Source organism: Macrobrachium nipponense, chromosome 47 (assembly GCF_015104395.2).
Source record: "Macrobrachium nipponense isolate FS-2020 chromosome 47, ASM1510439v2, whole genome shotgun sequence".
NCBI classification, from domain to species: domain Eukaryota; kingdom Metazoa; phylum Arthropoda; class Malacostraca; order Decapoda; family Palaemonidae; genus Macrobrachium; species Macrobrachium nipponense.
This window is the reverse complement of record NC_087222.1, coordinates 34,934,000-34,953,564: the sequence shown is the minus strand read 5'-3', so window position 1 is coordinate 34,953,564 and position 19,565 is coordinate 34,934,000. Positions and strand designations below refer to the sequence as shown.

General features: G+C 39.9%; 1 protein-coding gene across 1 annotated transcript; it reads right to left on the bottom strand.

Annotated features, from left to right (window-relative positions):
- Nucleotides 1–2,943: 2,943 nt before the first annotated feature.
- LOC135204886 (tumor suppressor candidate 2-like) lies at nt 2,944–17,637 on the bottom strand. Its single transcript, XM_064235119.1, has 3 exons — nt 17,354–17,637; nt 4,329–4,446; nt 2,944–3,581 (listed from the first exon to the last, which is right to left on the bottom strand). Exons 1-3 carry the CDS (start codon nt 17,467–17,469, stop codon nt 3,513–3,515), a joined length of 303 nt encoding a protein of 100 aa, XP_064091189.1. The 5' UTR covers nt 17,470–17,637; the 3' UTR covers nt 2,944–3,512.
- Nucleotides 17,638–19,565: the final 1,928 nt, after the last annotated feature.

The window sequence follows — 19,565 nt, the reverse complement described above, 5'->3', positions numbered from 1 at the left end:
TACTTTTCTTCAACTGGGCAGTTGGGCGAGAAATTGGGCATATGCATTCTTTGTTGTGAATAATTTTATGGGAATTCTGAAAGCTTACAGTAAACTATAAAAAAATTTCTTTATCAGTATATTTTGAAGAGCAATTTTGTTACTTTAGCCAGTTTGGTTTTAATTTGTTTAAATTATCTATTTCTCTGCTGATTTTCCACCTTTATATCCTATTGTCCAAATCCCTATGGGGATACAGCTATAACCTTTAGAATTCTATTGACTTTACAGTCAAAGCTCAAAGATTTCAAGCCTAAAGTGACCTACTGAAAAGCCTCTATAATTAACCCTCTAGACTGAGACAACTATAAACAGCTGGTTCAGCAATCTAATGTTATTCAGTCATTGGTATTTCTGTTCTCATAGGATACGATTTGTTGTTTGTATGGTGTTTTTACGTTGGATGGAACCAGTAATGGTTATTCAGCAACGGGACCAACGGCTTTACGTGACTTCCGAACCACGTCGAGAGTGAACTTCTATCACCAGAAATACACATCCCTTACTCCTCAATGGAATGGCCGAGAATTGAACTCGCGACCACTGACTTAGGTGGGATGCCAACACCAAACCAAACACACAACTGGGGTGCTAAGGATACGAATACAGTACTTGGGCCAAAAGCCAAGCACGTGGGCCTATGAGGTCATTCAGCACTGAAAAAGGAAATTGACAGTAAATGGTTTGAAAAGTGTTACAGGAGGAAAACCTCAAAGCAGTTGCACTATGAAACAATTGTTAGGAAAGGGTGGACAGTAAGATGAACAGAGAATATGATGAACAGCGCTACAATAAAAGGAATGAAAGAGAGTCGCAGCTTGGGGCCAAAGATACGCAGCGAAGAACCTGAAGTAATGCCTACATGCACCACAAAAGGTGCACTGGTGCACGGGGCTCGGCAAATACTCATAGCAAAATTCTGAACCAAAGGGATAATCAAATAAAACATCGATCATCACCCCATTTTTATATAAACATTGTGGAACATATAAACATCACATCAACATAAATATGCATCTGATTCCAGAGACCTCGAATCTCATATTTATATATATATATTTATATAGTATTTTTAGAACCTTTATTCACCAAATCTACTTCTACAAAATAAAATTACATTTTCTATGCTTCACAACACCAGAATCAATTGCTTTTGACTTAATAATAATACGTACTGGAAACACTAAAAAAAAATGTACATTAATAATATATACTATATATATATATATATATATATAGATATATATATATATATATATATGTATTCTATAATATTATATAGTCCTTGAGCTACAATTTTCTTTAATATCTAATTCGCACTACCTCGGAATTAATATATTTTCATATATGCTTAACCGAGGGGAATTTTTTTTTTTCTCGATAATAGACTTGCCTGGACCCGGACGCGAACCCATGGAGCCTTTCAAATCCAGGAACGTCAGTGAAGCTTTTACCTACTACAGCTTCACTGATGTTCCTGGATTTGAAAGGCTCCATGGGTTCGCGCCCAGGTCCAGGCAAGTCTATTGTCAAAAAAAAAATTCCCCTTCGGTTAAGCATATATGAAAATATATTAATTCCGAGGTAGAGCGAATTAGATATTAAAGGACCTTGTAGCTCGATATATGTTATATGAATCACGGAAATGTGATTTGACATATATATATATATATATATATATATATATATATATATATATATATACGATATTATATATATATATATAGATATATAGTATATTTTTAGAAGGCGGCTCTAAGATTCAACGTCTGGAGTTTACAATATGTGGCGTTGGGTCGTGATTGTGTATCTGGATAGGATGTCCCTCCTCCTCTACGGAGGACTACAAATTCAGGGAAGTAGGACAAAACGATCTTCTTGCAGGAATAAATTACATACACGTACATGGCCCTGGTTGACGACACCAGCATATTGAATTAATATATATATATATATGTACTGCATACCATCAATCTTTCAGAGCAACAAATATTACAGAATGGATAGAAGTGGATAAATACAAGTTGATATTCAGCCACACAGACGTTGCAAGATTAGCGATAAAGGCAGCGGAAAATCCTCGTAGTGTAATGCAGTTAAACGTACGAGTTTTGGTAGAGTATTGTAGTATGAAGTACCCAGCTAGCTTTGCGAGTGAAGAAGTCCAACACCTGTATATTCAAAATGCAACACGTGACAGTGGACACAAAACCTTAAACTTAAAACGGACAGGACGAAGATTGTGTTCCTTATTAGGTCTTGCACTCATATTCCCCACTGACGACTTAGAGTCGTCTCATGACCAAACCAGCGATCACAAAGGAAATGACATTTGTAAAATGAAAGTGCTACATCACACATTCTTCCAATCAAAATAAATGGCATGCTGGAATCATTTTATGATTGTAGCTAATTACAATAAAAGTTTAATCTCAAGAAAAAGAAGAAACAGAAAAGTATATTTTCTCTCTGAAATTTAGAAAAATCACAATGCTCCAACTACTTAAATTCTACATAATTTTATTGTACTTCTAAGACAAATACTTTGTGAACACATACTTAAAATATTCCATCATAAACACACAGGAGATATTAGCTAAAACTTCTGTAAATTTCCATGAACCAAAAACATAAAAAGGAATTTCCTAAGACAATTACTTGGTGTGACATTTTCATGAATTAATACAACCATTCAACAAAGATACAGCAGTTTTTTTTCCATTTTCTTTAAAATATTTAGAAACTATAAAATACTTTACGTATTCTCAAACACAAACTTCCGGAGTGATTGTTCTACCTCAGCGGTTCAAAATGAACTACGTAATTTCATCGTACTTTAAGGGCTGTCCTGACTCTAACTGCATATTGATCAGAGAGCATTTTTGTTTCATCCAAGTTCCATTCCCCGCTACTTTATACAAATGGAGCTAAGGTTGCACGGGGAATTCTCTAAAGGACAAGCTCATGTCAGTGACACAGCAATAAGCCAATAATATTTCAGGGGAAGTATAGTTATATATTGATGTGTATCTGACGACTGGAGTACAACATGACTATATCATAATCTTGAAAAGAGAAAGACTTTTGGAAGCTTTAGCTGTAAGCACCCCTTCTCTCGATGGATCTCTCCCATCGGGGAGTGGGGGAGGGGGAGGGGGTGGGGGAGGAATGAGGGAAAAGTACGGGCAACACCTAAACGTGGACACCTGGGGGAGGGGGGAAAGAGATTGGTCTCTCGGAGATTCTCTTTACGCACGTCCGTCACTTTTTCAGGCTTCATTATGAAGAATTAATATCCTTGTGTCTACAAAAAAGTCCTGTCTCTTTCACAACACAATGGGACTTTGGGGAAACGGTTCGCATACGCATTCATCGAAACGTGGAAGTGATTATTCCAGACGTAATCAATGTCTCTTATGCAAAGGGATTTCCGCCGGATTGCTCCGGGAGTCGAAACATCAGCCCAACGTGTCTCAGCTGTCCTGGTAGAGGACGATTGGAAAGTCTACATTCAGGCAGGGAAATGGCAGCCGCACCTCTCCCTGGAAAAGCAAGAAGAAATGAATGTGGAGAATAAAGGCTGACAACATTGCTTACTTGTTCTACTAAAAACTGGTTAGAGAGCAAACCTTCCTCCTCAAAAAGGCGTAAAAAAATGAACGTGGAGAAAAAAGTTTGTACTGTACAATACTGCTTACATGTCCTACTAAAAACTAGTTAGAAAACAAAATTTATTCCTTAATTTCAATGTAAAAACAGGTTAAAAACAAAGTTAATTCCCTGATTTCATTGTTTAAACTGGTTAAAACAAAACTTATTCTTTGATTTCACTATAAAAACAGGTTAAAACAAAATTTATCTTGTGATTTTATTGTAAAAACTGGTTGAAACAAAATGTACTCACCAGACAAAAGCCTCTGCATTTATCAACAGTCATCTAAGTAGCCCCTAATTTATCATAATAATTTTCTCATCTTCTACGTTACTACACTGATTTCTTGTTCATTTACTCATCAGCAAAATTATTACAAGGATTTCTTGCTAGGATACTTATTCAGACATTTAGCTTAGGCTAGATATCACAAGGAGTTACATTTAGCTGTGCAAGAACTTGAATGTTCCTAGTGTAGGCTAGACCTTTGTACATTACTGGATTAGGGTTTTCATTATTTATGAAACGGCCAAGCATCTTATAAGTTTAGAAGTTAGCATTGCAGTTCATAAAAGGGGCAGATATCTATTCCAAAAAGAGCTAAATCCAAGAACACTTTCAATAAAAGGAAATTGACCTGCGGAGTTAAGTTTGTCAGTATTCTCTTCATAGTGGCTTTAACGCCACGCCGGAGTGGCGGCACCTCTTCGTAGAATTCGTGCGCAACGTCGCCATCCTCATCGAAGAACATAGACCTGGAAGAATGATTCAAATAATAACAGGATTCACAAAAATGTTTATATATAAAACTACAATATCTGTAAATTGGCTGCTGCTTGTTTCTGTATATGAAGTACAGTAGTTTACAGAACACCTATAAAATCCCTTAAGTGGCAGTTTTATAGATCTTATAGATATAAAATTCCTTAAGTGGCAGTTACTTTTATACATCTTATGGAAAATATAAAAAATTCTATACCTATTGACTGTGTTAAAGTGCTTTTTATGTTTATCAAAAGATTTGGAGCTAAAACAAGTGAAATTTAGATGCAACTGGCTGAGAGATTTCACAAATATATCATAATAATAAAAACAATAATAATAATAATAATAATAATAATAATAATAATAATAATAATAATAATAATAATAATAATAATAAATAATAATAATAAACTGGCTCAAAAACTTCAAGGCCCTACACCCACGAATAGCAGAACAACTCCAGCATTGTATCTCAAATCACCATGCACCCAAATGGATGACCACAGGAAGAACATCCTTAGTACAAAAAGACAAGAGTAAGGGAAATATAGCCAGTAACTACAGGCCTATCACCTGCCTACCAATAATGTGGAAGTTACTAACAGGTATCATCAGTGAAAGGCTATACAACTACCTAGAGGAGACAAACACCATCCCCCACCAACAGAAAGGCTGCAGAAGGAAGTGTAGGGGCACAAAAGACCAGCTCCTGATAGACAAAATGGTAATGAAGAACAGTAAGAGAAGGAAAACCAACCTAAGCATGGCATGGATAGACTATAAGAAAGCCTTTGACATGATACCACACACATGGCTAATAGAATGCCTGAAAATATATGGGGCAGAGGAAAATGTTATTTTCATGATAAAATAAATTTTTGAACATACTCACCTGGTAGTTATATATATAGCTTACGTCCCTGACGTCACGGCAGAATTTCAAAACTCGCGGCAATCGCCGATTGGGTAGTCAGGTGCACCACCTGTGCGCCCTCTACCAGGTACGTAGCACCATACCAACTATTCCTCAGATCTTCCATGCCCATAGTTTCTAGAGGGGAGGAGGGTGGGAATTTAATTATTATAACTACCAGGTGAGTATGTTCAAAAAGTTTATTTTATCATGAAAATAACATTTTCAAACATCTAACTCACCTGGTAGTTATATATATAGCTGATTAACACCTTTGGTGGAGGGTCAGAAACAGCTATCATCGTTGGAATTGACATAAGTGTTAATAAAAACAAAACTTACGGGTTCGTACCTGTTAAGGAAGCTGACTTTAATGATATCCTGTCTCATTGTGTCTGCTTTCCTTATGAGGTCCAGCGATCCACCAGGGGGCTGAGACCTCTTGGAGACTGTCAACCGGTCAAACCTCTATGTGACTAGACTCCCTACAATACTCTTGTTCCGGGCACTACTAAGGAACAAGTTGATCACCTGACTAAAGATCAATGATTGTGGAAGACTGCATCCAGTCTCCACAAACAACCATAACTTTTCAAAAGTTCCAAGAGAAGAAAAAGAGTATTGGATTATGGGTTTTAAGGGGTAGACCCTTTTCCCACTACTGAAAGAGCTGCTACAAACGGACCCGTGTGTAGCAGTCTTCATACAAAGTTTGCACTTGCGTAAGATAGTGCGACGCAAAAACTGACTTGCTCCTCCAGAAATGTTGCGTCCAGGATATTCTGAAGAGATCTATTTTGTTTAAATGCTACCGAGTTGCTACAGCTCTAACCTCGTGAGTCTTAACTTTAAGTAGCTTCATATCTGCTTCAGTACATGCTGAATGCGCTTCCCTAATTAATTGCCTTATAAAAAAGGATAGCGCATTCTTCGACATTTGCAGAGAGGGTTTCTTGACCGAACACCAAAGCCCTTCTGAAGTGCCACGTATTTGTCTCGTTCTCTCCAAGTAATGCCTCAGAGACCTTACCGGACAAAGAACTCTCTCTACTTCCTCACCCGTGAGATCCGAGAGGTTCGGAATTTCGAATGACTTGGGCCAGGGTTGAGAGGGGCGTTCGTTTTTGGCTAGGAATCCCAACTGTAGCGAGCAGATGGCTTTGCCCTGTCTGAAACCTACAGTTTTGCTGAAGGCATGGATTTCGCTGACCCTCTTTGCTGTTGCTAGGCTAATCAGGAAGAGAGTTTTCATGGTGAGGTCCTTAAGGGATGTTTCCTGTAAGGGTTCGAACCTGTCACTCATGAGAAACTTGAGGACTACATCCAAATTCCAAGATGTTGAGGATTGTATTCTTTCCTTAGTTGTCTCGAAGGATCTAAGAAGATCTTGTAGATCCTTATTATCAGATAGATTAAGGTTTTCTATGCCTGAAGACAGCTGCTAGCATGCTCCTATAAACCCTTGATAGTAGAAGCAGAAAGTACGTCTCTTCTTGAGGTATAGCAGAAAATCTGCTATCTGAGTCACAGAGGTACTGGAAGAGGAAATAGAGTTGTTCCTGCACCATCCTCTAAAAGTCTCCCACTTCGATTGGTATACCTTAATGGTTGAAGACCTCCTTGCTCTTGCAATTGCACTTCGCTGCCTCCCTCGAAAATCCTCTAGCTCTTGTGAGTTTTTCGATAGTCTGAAGGCAGTTAGCTGAAGAGCTTGGAGGTTTTGGTGATACCTTTCCAAGTGGGGCTGTTTGAGTAGATCTACTCTTAACGGAAGGCTTCTTGGGGTGTCCACCATCCATTCCAGTACCTCTGTGAACCATTTCTCTTGTCGGCCAGAAGGGTGCCACTAGAGTCATCCTGGTTCCTTCGTGAGCCACAAACTTTTGTAACACTCTGTGTACCACTTTGAATGGGGGAAAGGCGTACACGTCTAGATGTGTCCAATTCAGAAGGAACGCATCTATGTGGATTGCTTCGGGGTCTGGGACTGGAGAACAGTAAGTCTCCATCCGTCTTGTCTGCGCTGTTGCAAAGAGATCTATGCTAAGGGCGCCCCCAGCACCCCAGATTCGCCATAGACTCTTGCAAACTTCCTGTTATGGAGAGTCCATCTGTTGTCAAGACTTGATGTTTTCTGCTCAGGAGTTGTGCTCTCACATTCTTTCTCCCTGAATGAAGCGTGTTACCAGAATCACGTTTTTTCCTTTTGTCCAGAGGAGCAGTTCTCTTGCTGCTCTGTATAGAGAGACTGAGTGAGTCCGCCTTGTTTGCTGATGTAGGCCAACGCCGTTGTGTTGTCGGAGTTGACCTGTACCACTTTGTTCCGGACTACGCTCTCTAATTCCTTGAGAGCTAGGAAAACTGCAGTCAATTCTTTCAGATTGATGTGGAACTTTACTTGCTCCTTGTTCCAGAAGCCCGAGACTTCTAACTTCCCCAGTGTTGCTCCCCAGCCCGAGTCCGAGGCGTCGGAAAACAACACTAGGTCTGGGTTCCTCTGCTCTAGGGAGAGGCCTTCCTGGAGCTTGACGGGATCGTTCCACCACTGTAGATAGTGTTTCATGTCGTTCGAAAACAGGAATACACATTGACTCTAGTGTCTTCTTCTTGTCCCAATGCTGATTTAGATGAAACTGCAGAGGGCGTAGGTTCAGTCTTCCCAAGGAGACAAACTGTTCTAGCGAGGAAAAGGTCCCCAGCAGACTCATCCATTCCCTCGCAGAGCACTTCTGTTTCTTTAGGAAGTTCTTATTTTCTCTAAAGCTTGTTCCGTTCTCAATGTGGACGGAAAGCCCGAAAAACCTGACTCTGAATCCTCATCCCCAAGTACAAGATTTCCTGGGATGGGATCAGTTGGGATTTCTGGTGGTTTATCAGAAGGCCTAGGTCTTCTGATAATCGAATTGTTTTCTGAAGATTCTCCAGACAGTTGGCGTAGGAATGGGCTCTGAGGAGCCAATCGTCCAGATACAATGAGGCTCTGATGCGTTTCTTGTGTAGCATTGCTGCTACGTTGCTCATAAGTTTTGTGAAAATTTGAGGTGCGGTATTTAGCCCGAAACAAGAGCTCGGAATTGAAATGTTTCTGTCTTGTAAACAAATCTTAGGTACTTTCTGGAGTTTGGGGTGGATCGGGACGTGAAAATAAATAAGCATCCTGGAGATCCAACGAAACCATCCAGTCGTCTCGTCTGACTGCAGCAAGAACTGATTTCGTTGTCTCCATAGTGAATTTTGTTTTCTTCACGAAAAAATTCAGGGAACTCACGTCCCAAAATCGGTCTCCATCCGCCCGCCGTTCTTGGGGACCAGGAATAATCGATTGTAAAACCCCGGAGGACTCCAGGTTCTGAACTCTTTCTATTGCTTCCTTCTGAATTAGCATAGAAACCTCTTGTTGTATCGCTAGAGTCTTGGACTCCTCTCTGTACTTGGCTGACAGATCGATCGGTCTTCTGCTAAGGGGGGTTTTTTCCAGAAAGGGATCTTGATCCTTCTTTGAGAAGCTGATAGACCAAGGATCTGCTCCCTTTTTCTCCCATGTTGCCCAGAAATTTTTGAGTCTGGCTCCTACCACTGTCTGAAGAAGAACTTTGTCAGACTTTATTACTTCCTCCTCTGAAGCCTCCTTTCTTGGAGTTTTTTGTAATAGGTCTTGCATTCCCTCTCCTGAGGGATCTACCTCGAAAGGGCCGAGAACTACGTGGTAGAGGAGTGGTTTCTTTAAGTTTCTGTCCTGCAAAACTTGACGGAACAACTCTCCTTGCTGCTTTAGTCATCAGATCTTGTGTCGCTTTTTTGAGTCAGAGCTGAGGATACTTCTTTTACCAAACTATGCGGAAAAAGATGAGTCGAAAGGGGAGCGAAAAGCAGTTTCCGCTCTCTGAGTGAGCGTTACTCCACTCGAAAGAAAAGAACAAAATTGGGCCCTTTTCTTCAAGATTCCAGCTGAGAAAAGGGCTGCTAGCTCGTTCGACCCGTCTCGAAGCGCTTTGTCAATGCATGACATAAGGTGAACGAGTTCTTCCGTTTTGGTAGACTTCAAGTTTTCAATTTTCTTTCCCAACGAACCCAGAGTCCAGTCTAGGAAGTTAAAGACTTCGAAGGCTCTAAAAAATCCCTTTGAGGAGGTGGTCCATTTCAGAGAAGACCAAAACACTTTCGTCTTCCCCATGGCCGTCCGACGAGAAGAGTCCACAAGACTAGAGAAGTCCCCATGGGAAGAAGCTGGAACTTCCCAAACCTAGGACTTCTCCAGTGTCGTACCAGATGCTGGATCTGGAAGCTAATCTGGCCGGAGGAAATGAGAAAGCTGTTTTTCCCTGGTCTTTCTTAGAGTCCATCCATTCCTTCATTAATTTCAAGGCTCTTTTCGAAGAGCGCGATAATACCATCTTCGTAAAGTCGGATTCTTTAGAAGCCTTCTAAAGTGAACTCTGAAGGTGGAGAACGAGGGGCAGCTGGCACAAAACTTTCTGGAAAAAGTTCCGCAAAACTTTCATAAGCCTTTTAAGATCTGCTGAAGGTTGTAGATCTGTTTGATATTCTTCCTCGGAAACGACTTGCATCTGATCAAAAGGAGAATGGGGGATGTCTTCATTCCTTTCTTCTGATTGAGACACAACTGAGTAGCGATGTCATGTTGCGTTTGTGCATCCTGCTGTCCAGTTTCTTGATGCCTGGAGTCTCGGCATCCTGTCTCATGACGATTTTCGTCCTGGCGTCTTGCTTCAAGACGTTTTTCGTCCTGGCGTCTTGCTTCAAGACGTTTTTCGTCCTGCGTCTTGCTTCAAGACGTTTTCGTCCTGGCGTCTTGCTTCAAGACGTTTTTCGTCCTGGTGTCTTCCTTCAAGACTTCTTTCGTCCTGGCGTCTTGCTTCAAGACGCTTATCGTCCTGCTGTTCTTGCTTCAAGATGTTTTTCATCCTGGCGTCTTGTTTCAAGACGTTTTTCGTCCTGTCGTCGTGCTTTAAAACGTTTTTCGTCCTGGCGTTTAACAGTAAGAGTAGCAGGTTGATATGACTGCATAAGAGAGGAGAGTTTCTGCTTAAAATCTTGCAGTACGGAAAACTGTGGAGCTTCTTGCTGCTGGAACAGACTAGAGAAGTTGCAAAGTCAATCTCTCTCTCTTCATTCTGTTCGTCTTGAGATGAAATGCCTGAAGAACGCCAATCCGAAGGAGGAGCAGGAGCATGCACTGAAGGCATCCAATCGTCCGATGCTTCCTTTACTCCTACCAAAGACGACGCCGCCTGTGCGGTATCTTACGTCTTATATTGGTAGGAGAGCAAACATCGGAGACGAAATGGAAGCGAACAGGAGTTGTAGCACGCACCGAAAGTCTCCCTTCGTCCGATCCTTCCTTACTTCCTGCCAAAGACGACGGCCGCTTGTGCGACATCATGCGTCTTGATTTGGCAGGAGAGCAAGCATCGGAATCGAAAGAGAAACGATCCGGAGTTGCAGTTTGCACCGAAGGTTTCCCCCCTTTCCAATATTTCCTTGCCTCCTACCAAAGACGATGGTCGCCTGTGCGACGTCTTACGTCTTAATTTGGTAGGAGAGCAAATATCGGAACCTGAAGGGAAGCGCTCGGGGCTGCTCCAATGACTACATCCTGGACGCTCTTGACGTATATCGTCCTGGCGTCCAGTATCAAGACGCTCGGCGTCCTGGGATTTCCTTTTAATGGGTCTGGATTTAGAAGTCTGACGCCAGCCCCGTCTGGGTACTGCGTCGTCAGAAGACGAAGAAAACACTTTAACCTCGCCTTTCCTATAGCGAGGGTGAGCGTCCTGGGGATCGTCTACAGGTACGCTCGAGGGGTACGACCGCTCGGGAGCTAAAACCTCTCGCCTCCCTTCGTCGGTCGACTTTCCTTCTCACAGGGGGTTGGTGAGCTTGGAAGAGGTCTAGGACTAGGAGCACGACAAGTCCGAGCGGCCGCACCCTCCACTGCACTTGCACTAATTTCACTATTCACTTTAATATCTCTCATATTAGACCATAATTTATCCCTGTCTTGTGCCAGGGATTCTACCGTTGACCAACACGGGGCTTGAATGGCCGTTCATCATGTCCTGTAATGATGGACTTTTACCTGTTTCTGAAACTGGATTTGGTAATGATACAACAGGAGGAGGATCAATAGGATTATCGAGGGATAGAGAACTATCTATTCCTTGACTGTCTATGGAGGAGCGAGACAAGGTCTTCTTCGCTCTCCTTATCCTATCCTTCTCTAATTTACGCACATAGCGGTAATATTCAATCCATTCAGTCAGGCAAGCCCACACATTCATCACATCTATCACCTATCTCACAAACTTTTCCTCTGCATTTACTACAAATAGAATGAGGATCTAAAGAGGATTTAGCAAGTCTAGTCTTGCAACCTTTCACACACATTCTCAAACTTGAAGCAGAATCAGACATGATGAGAAATCAAAAAGAGAGATCAAAAACAAGCAAAGGTCAAACCAACAATATCGAAACGAAATCAAAATCCAATCAAGCGAAAGCCAAAGCCAAAGTGTACTTCACCAAATAAAACTGCAAAAGACACGGGCTATAACGAGCGAAGTTCCAACGATGTCACCGTAGCGGCGGCAGGGAAGATCTGAGGTAATAGTTGGTATGGATGCTACGTACCTGGTAAGAGGGCGCACAGGTGGTGCACCTGACTACCCAATCGGCGATTGCCGCGAGTTTTGAAAATTCTGCCGTGACGTCAGGGACGTAAGCTATATATATAACTACCAGGTGAGTTAGATGTTTGAAAACACCATCAGCTTCCTCAAAAATACAATGCGCAACTGGAATACAATACTTACAAGCTCTGGAATAAGACTAGCAGAAGTTAATATCAGGAGAGGGATCTTCCAGGGCGACTCACTGTCCCCACTACTCTTCGTAGTAGCCATGATTCCCATGACAAAAGTACTACAGAAGATGGATGCTGGGTACCAACTCAAGAAAAGAGGTAACAGAATCAACCATCTGATGTTCATGGACGACATCAAGCTGTATGGTAAGAGCATCAAGGAAATAGATACCCTAATCCAGACTGTAAGGATTGTATCTGGGGACATCAGGATGGAGTTTGGAATAGAAAAATGCGCCTTAGTCAACATACAAAAAGGCAAAGTAACGAGAACTGAAGGGAAAAGGCAACCAGATGGGGCAACATCAAACACATAGATGAGGACAGGATACAAATACCTGGGAATAATGGAAGAAGGGGATATAAAACACCAAGAGATGAAGGACACGATCAGGAAAGAATATATGCAGAGACTCAAGGCGATACTCAAGTCAAAACTCAACGCCGGAAATATGATAAAAGCCATAAACACATGGGCAGTGCCAGTAATCAGATACAGCGCAGGAATAGTGGAATGGACAAAGGCAGAACTCCGCAGCATAGATCAGAAAAACAGGAAACATATGACAATACACAAAGCACTACACCCAAGAGCAAATACGGACAGACTATACATAGCACGAAAGGAAGGAGGGAGAGGACTACTAAGTATAGAGGACTGCGTCAACATCGAGAACAGAGCACTGGGGCAATATCTGAAAACCAGTGAAGACGAGTGGCTAAAGAGTGCATGGGAAGAAGGACTAATAAAAGTAGACGAAGACCCAGAAATATACAGAGACAGGAGAATGACAGACAGCACAGAGGACTGGCATAACAAACCAATGCACGGACAATACATGAGACAGACTAAAGAACTAGCCAGCGATGACACATGGCAATGGCTACAGAGGGGAGAGCTAAAGAAGGAAACTGAAGGAATGATAACAGCGGCACAAGATCAGGCCCTAAGAACCAGATATGTTCACAGAACGATAGACGCAAATAACATCTCTCCCATATGTAGGAAGTGCAATACGAAAAACGAAACCATAAACCACATAGCAAGCGAATGCCCGGCACTTGCACAGAACCAGTACAAAAAGAGGCATGATTCAGTGGCAAAAGCCCTCCACTGGAGCCTGTGCAAGAAACAACAGCTACCTTGCAGTAATAAGTGGTATGAGCACCAACCTGAGGGAGTGATAGAAAACGATCACGTACAGATCCTCTGGGACTACGGTATCAGGACGGATAGGGTGATACGTGCAAACAGACCAGACGTGACGTTGATTGACAAAGTCAAGAAGAAAGTATCACTCATTGATGTCGCAATACCATGGGACACCAGAGTTGAAGAGAAAGAGAGGGAAAAAATGGATAAGTATCAAGATCTGAAAATAGAAAAAGAAGGATATGGGATATGCCAGTGGAAAATCGTACCCATAATCATAGGAGCACTAGGCACGATCCTAAGATCCCTGAAAAGGAATCTAGAAAAAAACTAGAGGCTGAAGTAGCTCCAGGGACTCATGCAGAAGTGTGATCCTAGAAACGGCACACATAGTAAGAAAAGTGATGGACTCCTAAGGAGGCAGGATGCAACCGGAACCCCACACTATAAATACCACCAGTCGAATTGGAGGACTGTGATAGAGCAAAAAAAAAAAATATAAGTAATAATAATAATAAAAATAAAATAAAATAATAATAATAATAATAATAAAATAATAATAGTAATAAGTAATGAGAAAGAGGGAAAAAATGTTCAAGTATCAAGACCTGAAAATAGAAATAAGAAGGCTATGGGAGTATGCCAGTGGAAATGTACCCATAATCATAGGAACACTAGGCACGATCCCAAGATCCCTGAAAAGGGATCTAGAAAAACTAGAGGCTGAAGTGCCAGCTCCAGGACTCATGCAGAAGAGTGTGATCCTAGAAACGGCGCCACATAGTAAGAAAAGTGATGGACTCCTAAGGAGGCAGGATGCAACCCGGAACCCCACACTATAAATACCCACCCAGTCGAATGGAGGACTGTGATAGAGCAAAAAAAAAAAAAAATAGTAATAATAATAATAATAAAAATAAAATAAATAATAATATAATAATAATAATAATATAATAATAATAATAATAATAATAATAAGTAATAATGAGAAAGAGGGAAAAAATGTTCAAGTATCAAGACCTGAAAATAGAAATAAGAAGGATATGGGATATGCCAGTGGAAATTGTACCCATAATCATAGGAGCACTAGGCACGATCCCAAGATCCCTGAAAAGGGATCTAGAATATTTGAGGCTGAAGTAGCTCCAGGACTCATGCAGAAGAGTGTGATCCTAGAAACGGCGCACATAGTAAGAAAAGTGATGGACTCCTACGGAGGCAGGTTGCAACCTGGAACCCCCCACACTATAAATACCACCCAGTCGAATTGGAGGACTGTGATAGAGCAAAAATAAAAAATAAAAATTAAAGGAAAAAAAAATAATAATAATAAGAATAATAATAATATTATTTGTTTTTTGGGGGAACCCAGTCATCCTATTCAAGGTGAGGACATAATGGCACCCCAAAATAATGACAGGGAACATCAAATCACCTCAAAATAGTGATAGGGAACATCAAATCACCTCAAATTAGAGACAGGGAACATCGAATCACCTCAAAATAGAGACAGGGAACATCGAATCACTTCAAAATAGAGGACAGGGAACATGAATCACCTCAAAAATAGAGACGGAAACATTGAAATCACCAAAATAGAGACAGGGAACATTGAATCACCTCAAAATAGAGACAGGGAACATTGAATCACCTCAAAATAGAGACAGGGAACATTGAATCACCTCAAAATAGAGACAGGGAACATCGAATCACCTCAAAATAGAGACAGGGAACATTGAATCACCTCAAAATAGAGACGGAACATTGAATCACCTCAAAATAGAGACAGGGAACATTCAATCACCTCAAAATAGAGACAGGGAACATTGAATCACCTCAAAATAGAGACAGGCAACATCGAATCACCTCAAAATAGAGACAGGGAATATCGAATCACCTCAAAATAGTGACAGGGAACAATAAAATACCTCGAAAAAGTGACTGACACTCCCCTTTCAAGATGTTATCATAACCCACTTGATTTCACTCATTATCAACAAGAAACAAATTTCCTGTGGCCTAAATCTTGGTCATTTATTATTTTGTTCCAAGATAAGTCTCCAACACTGACTTAACCAACTTGTTAACCCAGCATCTTACAATCCTGAACTTCATGGGCTCCCAATGCTGATCACACCAGAACGCTAAGATCTAAAACCTAACCTCACGAAGGACGTTTGATCCAAACATCAGACACTATCTGCTTCGCAAAACTTCTTGAAAATTCGGAATTACTATTTAACGTGGTTCTCTGGGAATGAGTAACGAACTGATTAAAAATCACAATCCCCATCATTTTTTTGAGTGTTCCAACACTGTACTCATGGGAAAGTCTGCTGCAGACATATTATAAATGTCTTGATGTTACTTTTTTACAATGGACCTAACAAAAATGATATTGACATGCAGTGGACACTAAACGCTGAGCAATGTGTAAATATATTATCTGTGTTAATGAATGAGAAACAAATGTATGAATTAATGTATAAAATTATGTTTATACTTTTCAAATAATATATATTTTCCACTGTTATAACCAAAGGCTAACTGGAGAAATGGGAAATCTCTGAATATACGCAAAACTTGCAGGACGCAATAAACATGTGCTTAAGAGTAAAAATGAAAGAAGGAGCCTATTGACAGATACAAGAGATCATAACTTCAGGATGAAGACAGTTGTTTCTAAAAACCAAACATCTATGTGATAAACACGACAGCTTCTAAAAACCAAACATAAGTTTACTGAGCATTCACCAAGAAATATCAAATGTCGCATGCTGTTCGCCAAACTGATATTTCAAGAAATCCCAAAGCTTTTCCCATCTCATAGATGAAAAAACACCAAAAAATGGTGCTACATATAGTAAATATAAGGTAACGCATTAGCTTTGGCTATTCTAACGGCCAGGAATGGGCCACAATCGTCTTAACCTAAGGAACCTTAAACTAACCTAGCCTAGGTAGCCTGCTAGATGAATTATAATAATGAAAATCAAATTATAAAGAACAAATGTGCTTTATTTTATATTTAAAATATTCTTAATAATACCCCAATTGCTAAAAGACATGTGGCTTGCAACTATTATGGCACTGAATGGCGGCCCCTGGTTGGCCAAGATCCTAATCTAAAGAATCAAGAAAAAATTAATATTCCAAATGCCATAAATGATACCTGGACAGGCAAAATATCGAAACGCAGAATACTATGCAATTTAATGCCCACTCATTTTTCTCTCCCCCTTGAGGGGATGGGTGCAAATACTTCCTTACCCTAAAATATTAACAGACAATTGCATTTAAATTAACGCGATCAATACCCTCATGCCCAAACAAATCTGGGTATTAAATATTAAGCGATTATATGCCCATTTCCCCTTCCTCCCTTAAGGGGATAGTAAAGCGGGGCAAATACCCGCTTTCCCATATAGGCTATCGAAATTGTATTTAAAATAAAGTAAGTAACATCGTTGTGCCCCAAAAAATCTGGGTATTGAATCTTACATGTTCAAATATCCCTTTCCCTCCCATTACTCTAATACTGCCATGACAAAACGAATCTATTAAATTAAATCTTAAGCAATTAAATGCCCACCATCCTTCCCCCCCTTTCAGGGGGCAGGAAGGGGGGTTGAACACCCTTTTCCCGAATGAGATAATAGCTAGCTAATAATGTATTTAAAATATGGTCATTAACATCCTCGTGCCCAGAAAAATCTGGGTATTAGATATTACGCAACGAAATGCCCACCCTCCTGCCCAGTTAATAAGGAGGACAAGAAGGGGTAGGGGGCAAAAACCCCATTACCCTAAAATATTAATAGACAGTTGCACTTAAATTAACATGCCTAAAAAAAATTTGGGTATTAAATATTGTGAAATGAAATGCCCACCCTCCTTCCTGCCCCCCTTAAAGGGGGACAGGCAGGGAGGGGGCAAAACCCCCCTTACCCCCTCCTCGTATAAACGAAAGGCGTAGCCAGCTTCTTGACGACCTTCTGGCAGCCGTCGGACTCCTCCTCCTCGGCGCCCATCCATCTCTTCAGCCTAGAGGAGCTACCCCCCATGATTCATGGGTCACAACGAGGTCACGGGGAGGTCAGGCGAGGTCACACGGAGAGAGAGTGAGAGAGGTAGGAGAGAGAGAGAGAGCGTGAGAGTGAGTTGGACGCAATGTTTTGCTAAACAGCTGATCTTGACGCGCATGAGTGACGTAAGAAGCGCTATGGCGTCCCTACTTGGACGCCTTTGCTGATGATCTTCCTCTCTTTTTCCTGGGATTGTGGCCCCGTGGAGGCTGTATTTGATGAATTTCCTGCTATATTTTGGTGTTACTTTAATGGTTATTGTTTATCTTACGTTACTTTTTACTTAATTATTTGTAAATGTTACTTAAGAAGTGGTTTTTGCGGCGTCCCCACTTGGACGCCAATGATGATCTTCCTCTCTTTTTCCTGGGATTGTGGCCCCGTGGAGGCTGTATTTGATGAATTTCCTGCTATATTTTGGTGTTACTTTAATGGTTATTGTTTATCTTACGTTACTTTTTACTTAATTATTTGTAAATGTTACTTAAGAAGTGGTTTTTGCGGCGTCCCCACTTGGACGCCAATGATGATCTTCCTCTCTTTTTCCTGGGATTGTGGCCCCGTGGGGGCCGTATTTGATTATTGTCTTACTTTATTTTGATGTTACTTAAATGTTTATTCTTTATTTTACGTCGCTTGTTACTTAATTACTTATGAAATACTTAAGAAGTTTTTTTTACTGGTGGCCTGCGTTATGGTTTATTTTGGGCTACTTAAGAGAATATCCTTCGATCTTCCGTTATTTTCTATTTAATTACTTTTAAAAACTTAACTTATAAAGTTTTTGTTATATATTACGTCATTAAAATTGCCGTTTATTACGAAAAATATCACCTTTATTCCGTCCCTACCTGACCGGACGTCTATCCGCTACATAGAGTCCACTCAACCTGTATGCTATAGATTAATGAGTATTCTATTATGGATATAATTAATTCAATATTAATGAATATTTATTTTCATAATATTTCCCAGAATATTTAAGAATTATCTATTATGGTTAACATTCGACATTTATTCAATAGCGCTATTCCGTCACTCTCTAGTCGCGTCTACAAGGAAGTTACCGAATTGTATTCTAGAACATTTTGTTTATTCCCAAATATCTTTGTTTTTTACTTTGGTTATTCTGTTAATTACTTACACTTTTATGAAGTATTACTTAAATAGATGTATGAGTAATTTTATTTTATGGAGAAATTTTAAATTTACGAAAACTATAACGGAAATTTTTTACTGCGCAGTTAATTGATTTCGAGGAATTCCTAGTATAGCAACGCTTTGTTTATCAACTTATTTTTTTATAATATTGAAAACACGTAATTAACGGAATTAATATCAAAACTATTGTTTGTTTCTTTGTTTTTTCGTTTGTTTTTAGTATATTAGCCGAACTACAACGAATTTATAAGATGAATCACAATTATTGAGAAACTTGAAGTGTGATTTATCACGGAAAATATTTTTTTGTAAATGCAAATGCGTATTTTATCCACATTTAAAGGTTCGTGGTATCACATAACTACTTATAATTACACTTCAGACATTATTTATACGTACTTTTTCATTTTTATTCCATATTATTCATATCTAAAAGGATGTTTTGCGATGAAATTTTATCTTTTTATTTTAAAAAAATCCATATAGTTACTCACCACTCGCTTACACACACGTCTGCCCAATGCTGGAGTGGTTTTTGTAGGTTATATATAATATATCTATATATATATATATTATATAATATCTATATATATATATAAAACACATAGATTATATATACACTACAATAAGAAACTATACGTAAATAGTAAAAGCATTGGCATAAGTCTAAAAACATAGATCTAGACTCATACAACCAAACATTTCCATTTTTATATTATATACTTTTTTCATAGGTTTTCCCAACATATATGTCTTCATGTACGATTTATGTAATCAGTTAAGTACAGAATTAAACGGGTACGTAATGTAGTACATCAGAACTTTAAAAAAATAAATAAATAAATAAAAGCGCGGAGTATCGGCCTAGTGACTAAGATATTTGTGCAGAATAAAAAAAAACTGGATTATTGGGA

What these genes read in the sequence shown, in the direction of transcription:
- LOC135204886 (XM_064235119.1), bottom strand. Translation starts at nt 17,469, where the DNA reads ATGGGGGGTAGCTCCTCTAGGCTGAAGAGATGGATGGGCGCCGAGGAG. An exon ending in TTCGTTTATACGAGGAGGGG is followed by an intron (nt 4,447 to 17,353) that starts GTAAGGGGGGTT and finishes TCATTCTTCCAG; the next exon opens with GTCTATGTTCTTCGATGAGG. An exon ending in TGACAAACTTAACTCCGCAG is followed by an intron (nt 3,582 to 4,328) that starts GTCAATTTCCTT and finishes TTGCTTTTCCAG; the next exon opens with GGAGAGGTGCGGCTGCCATT.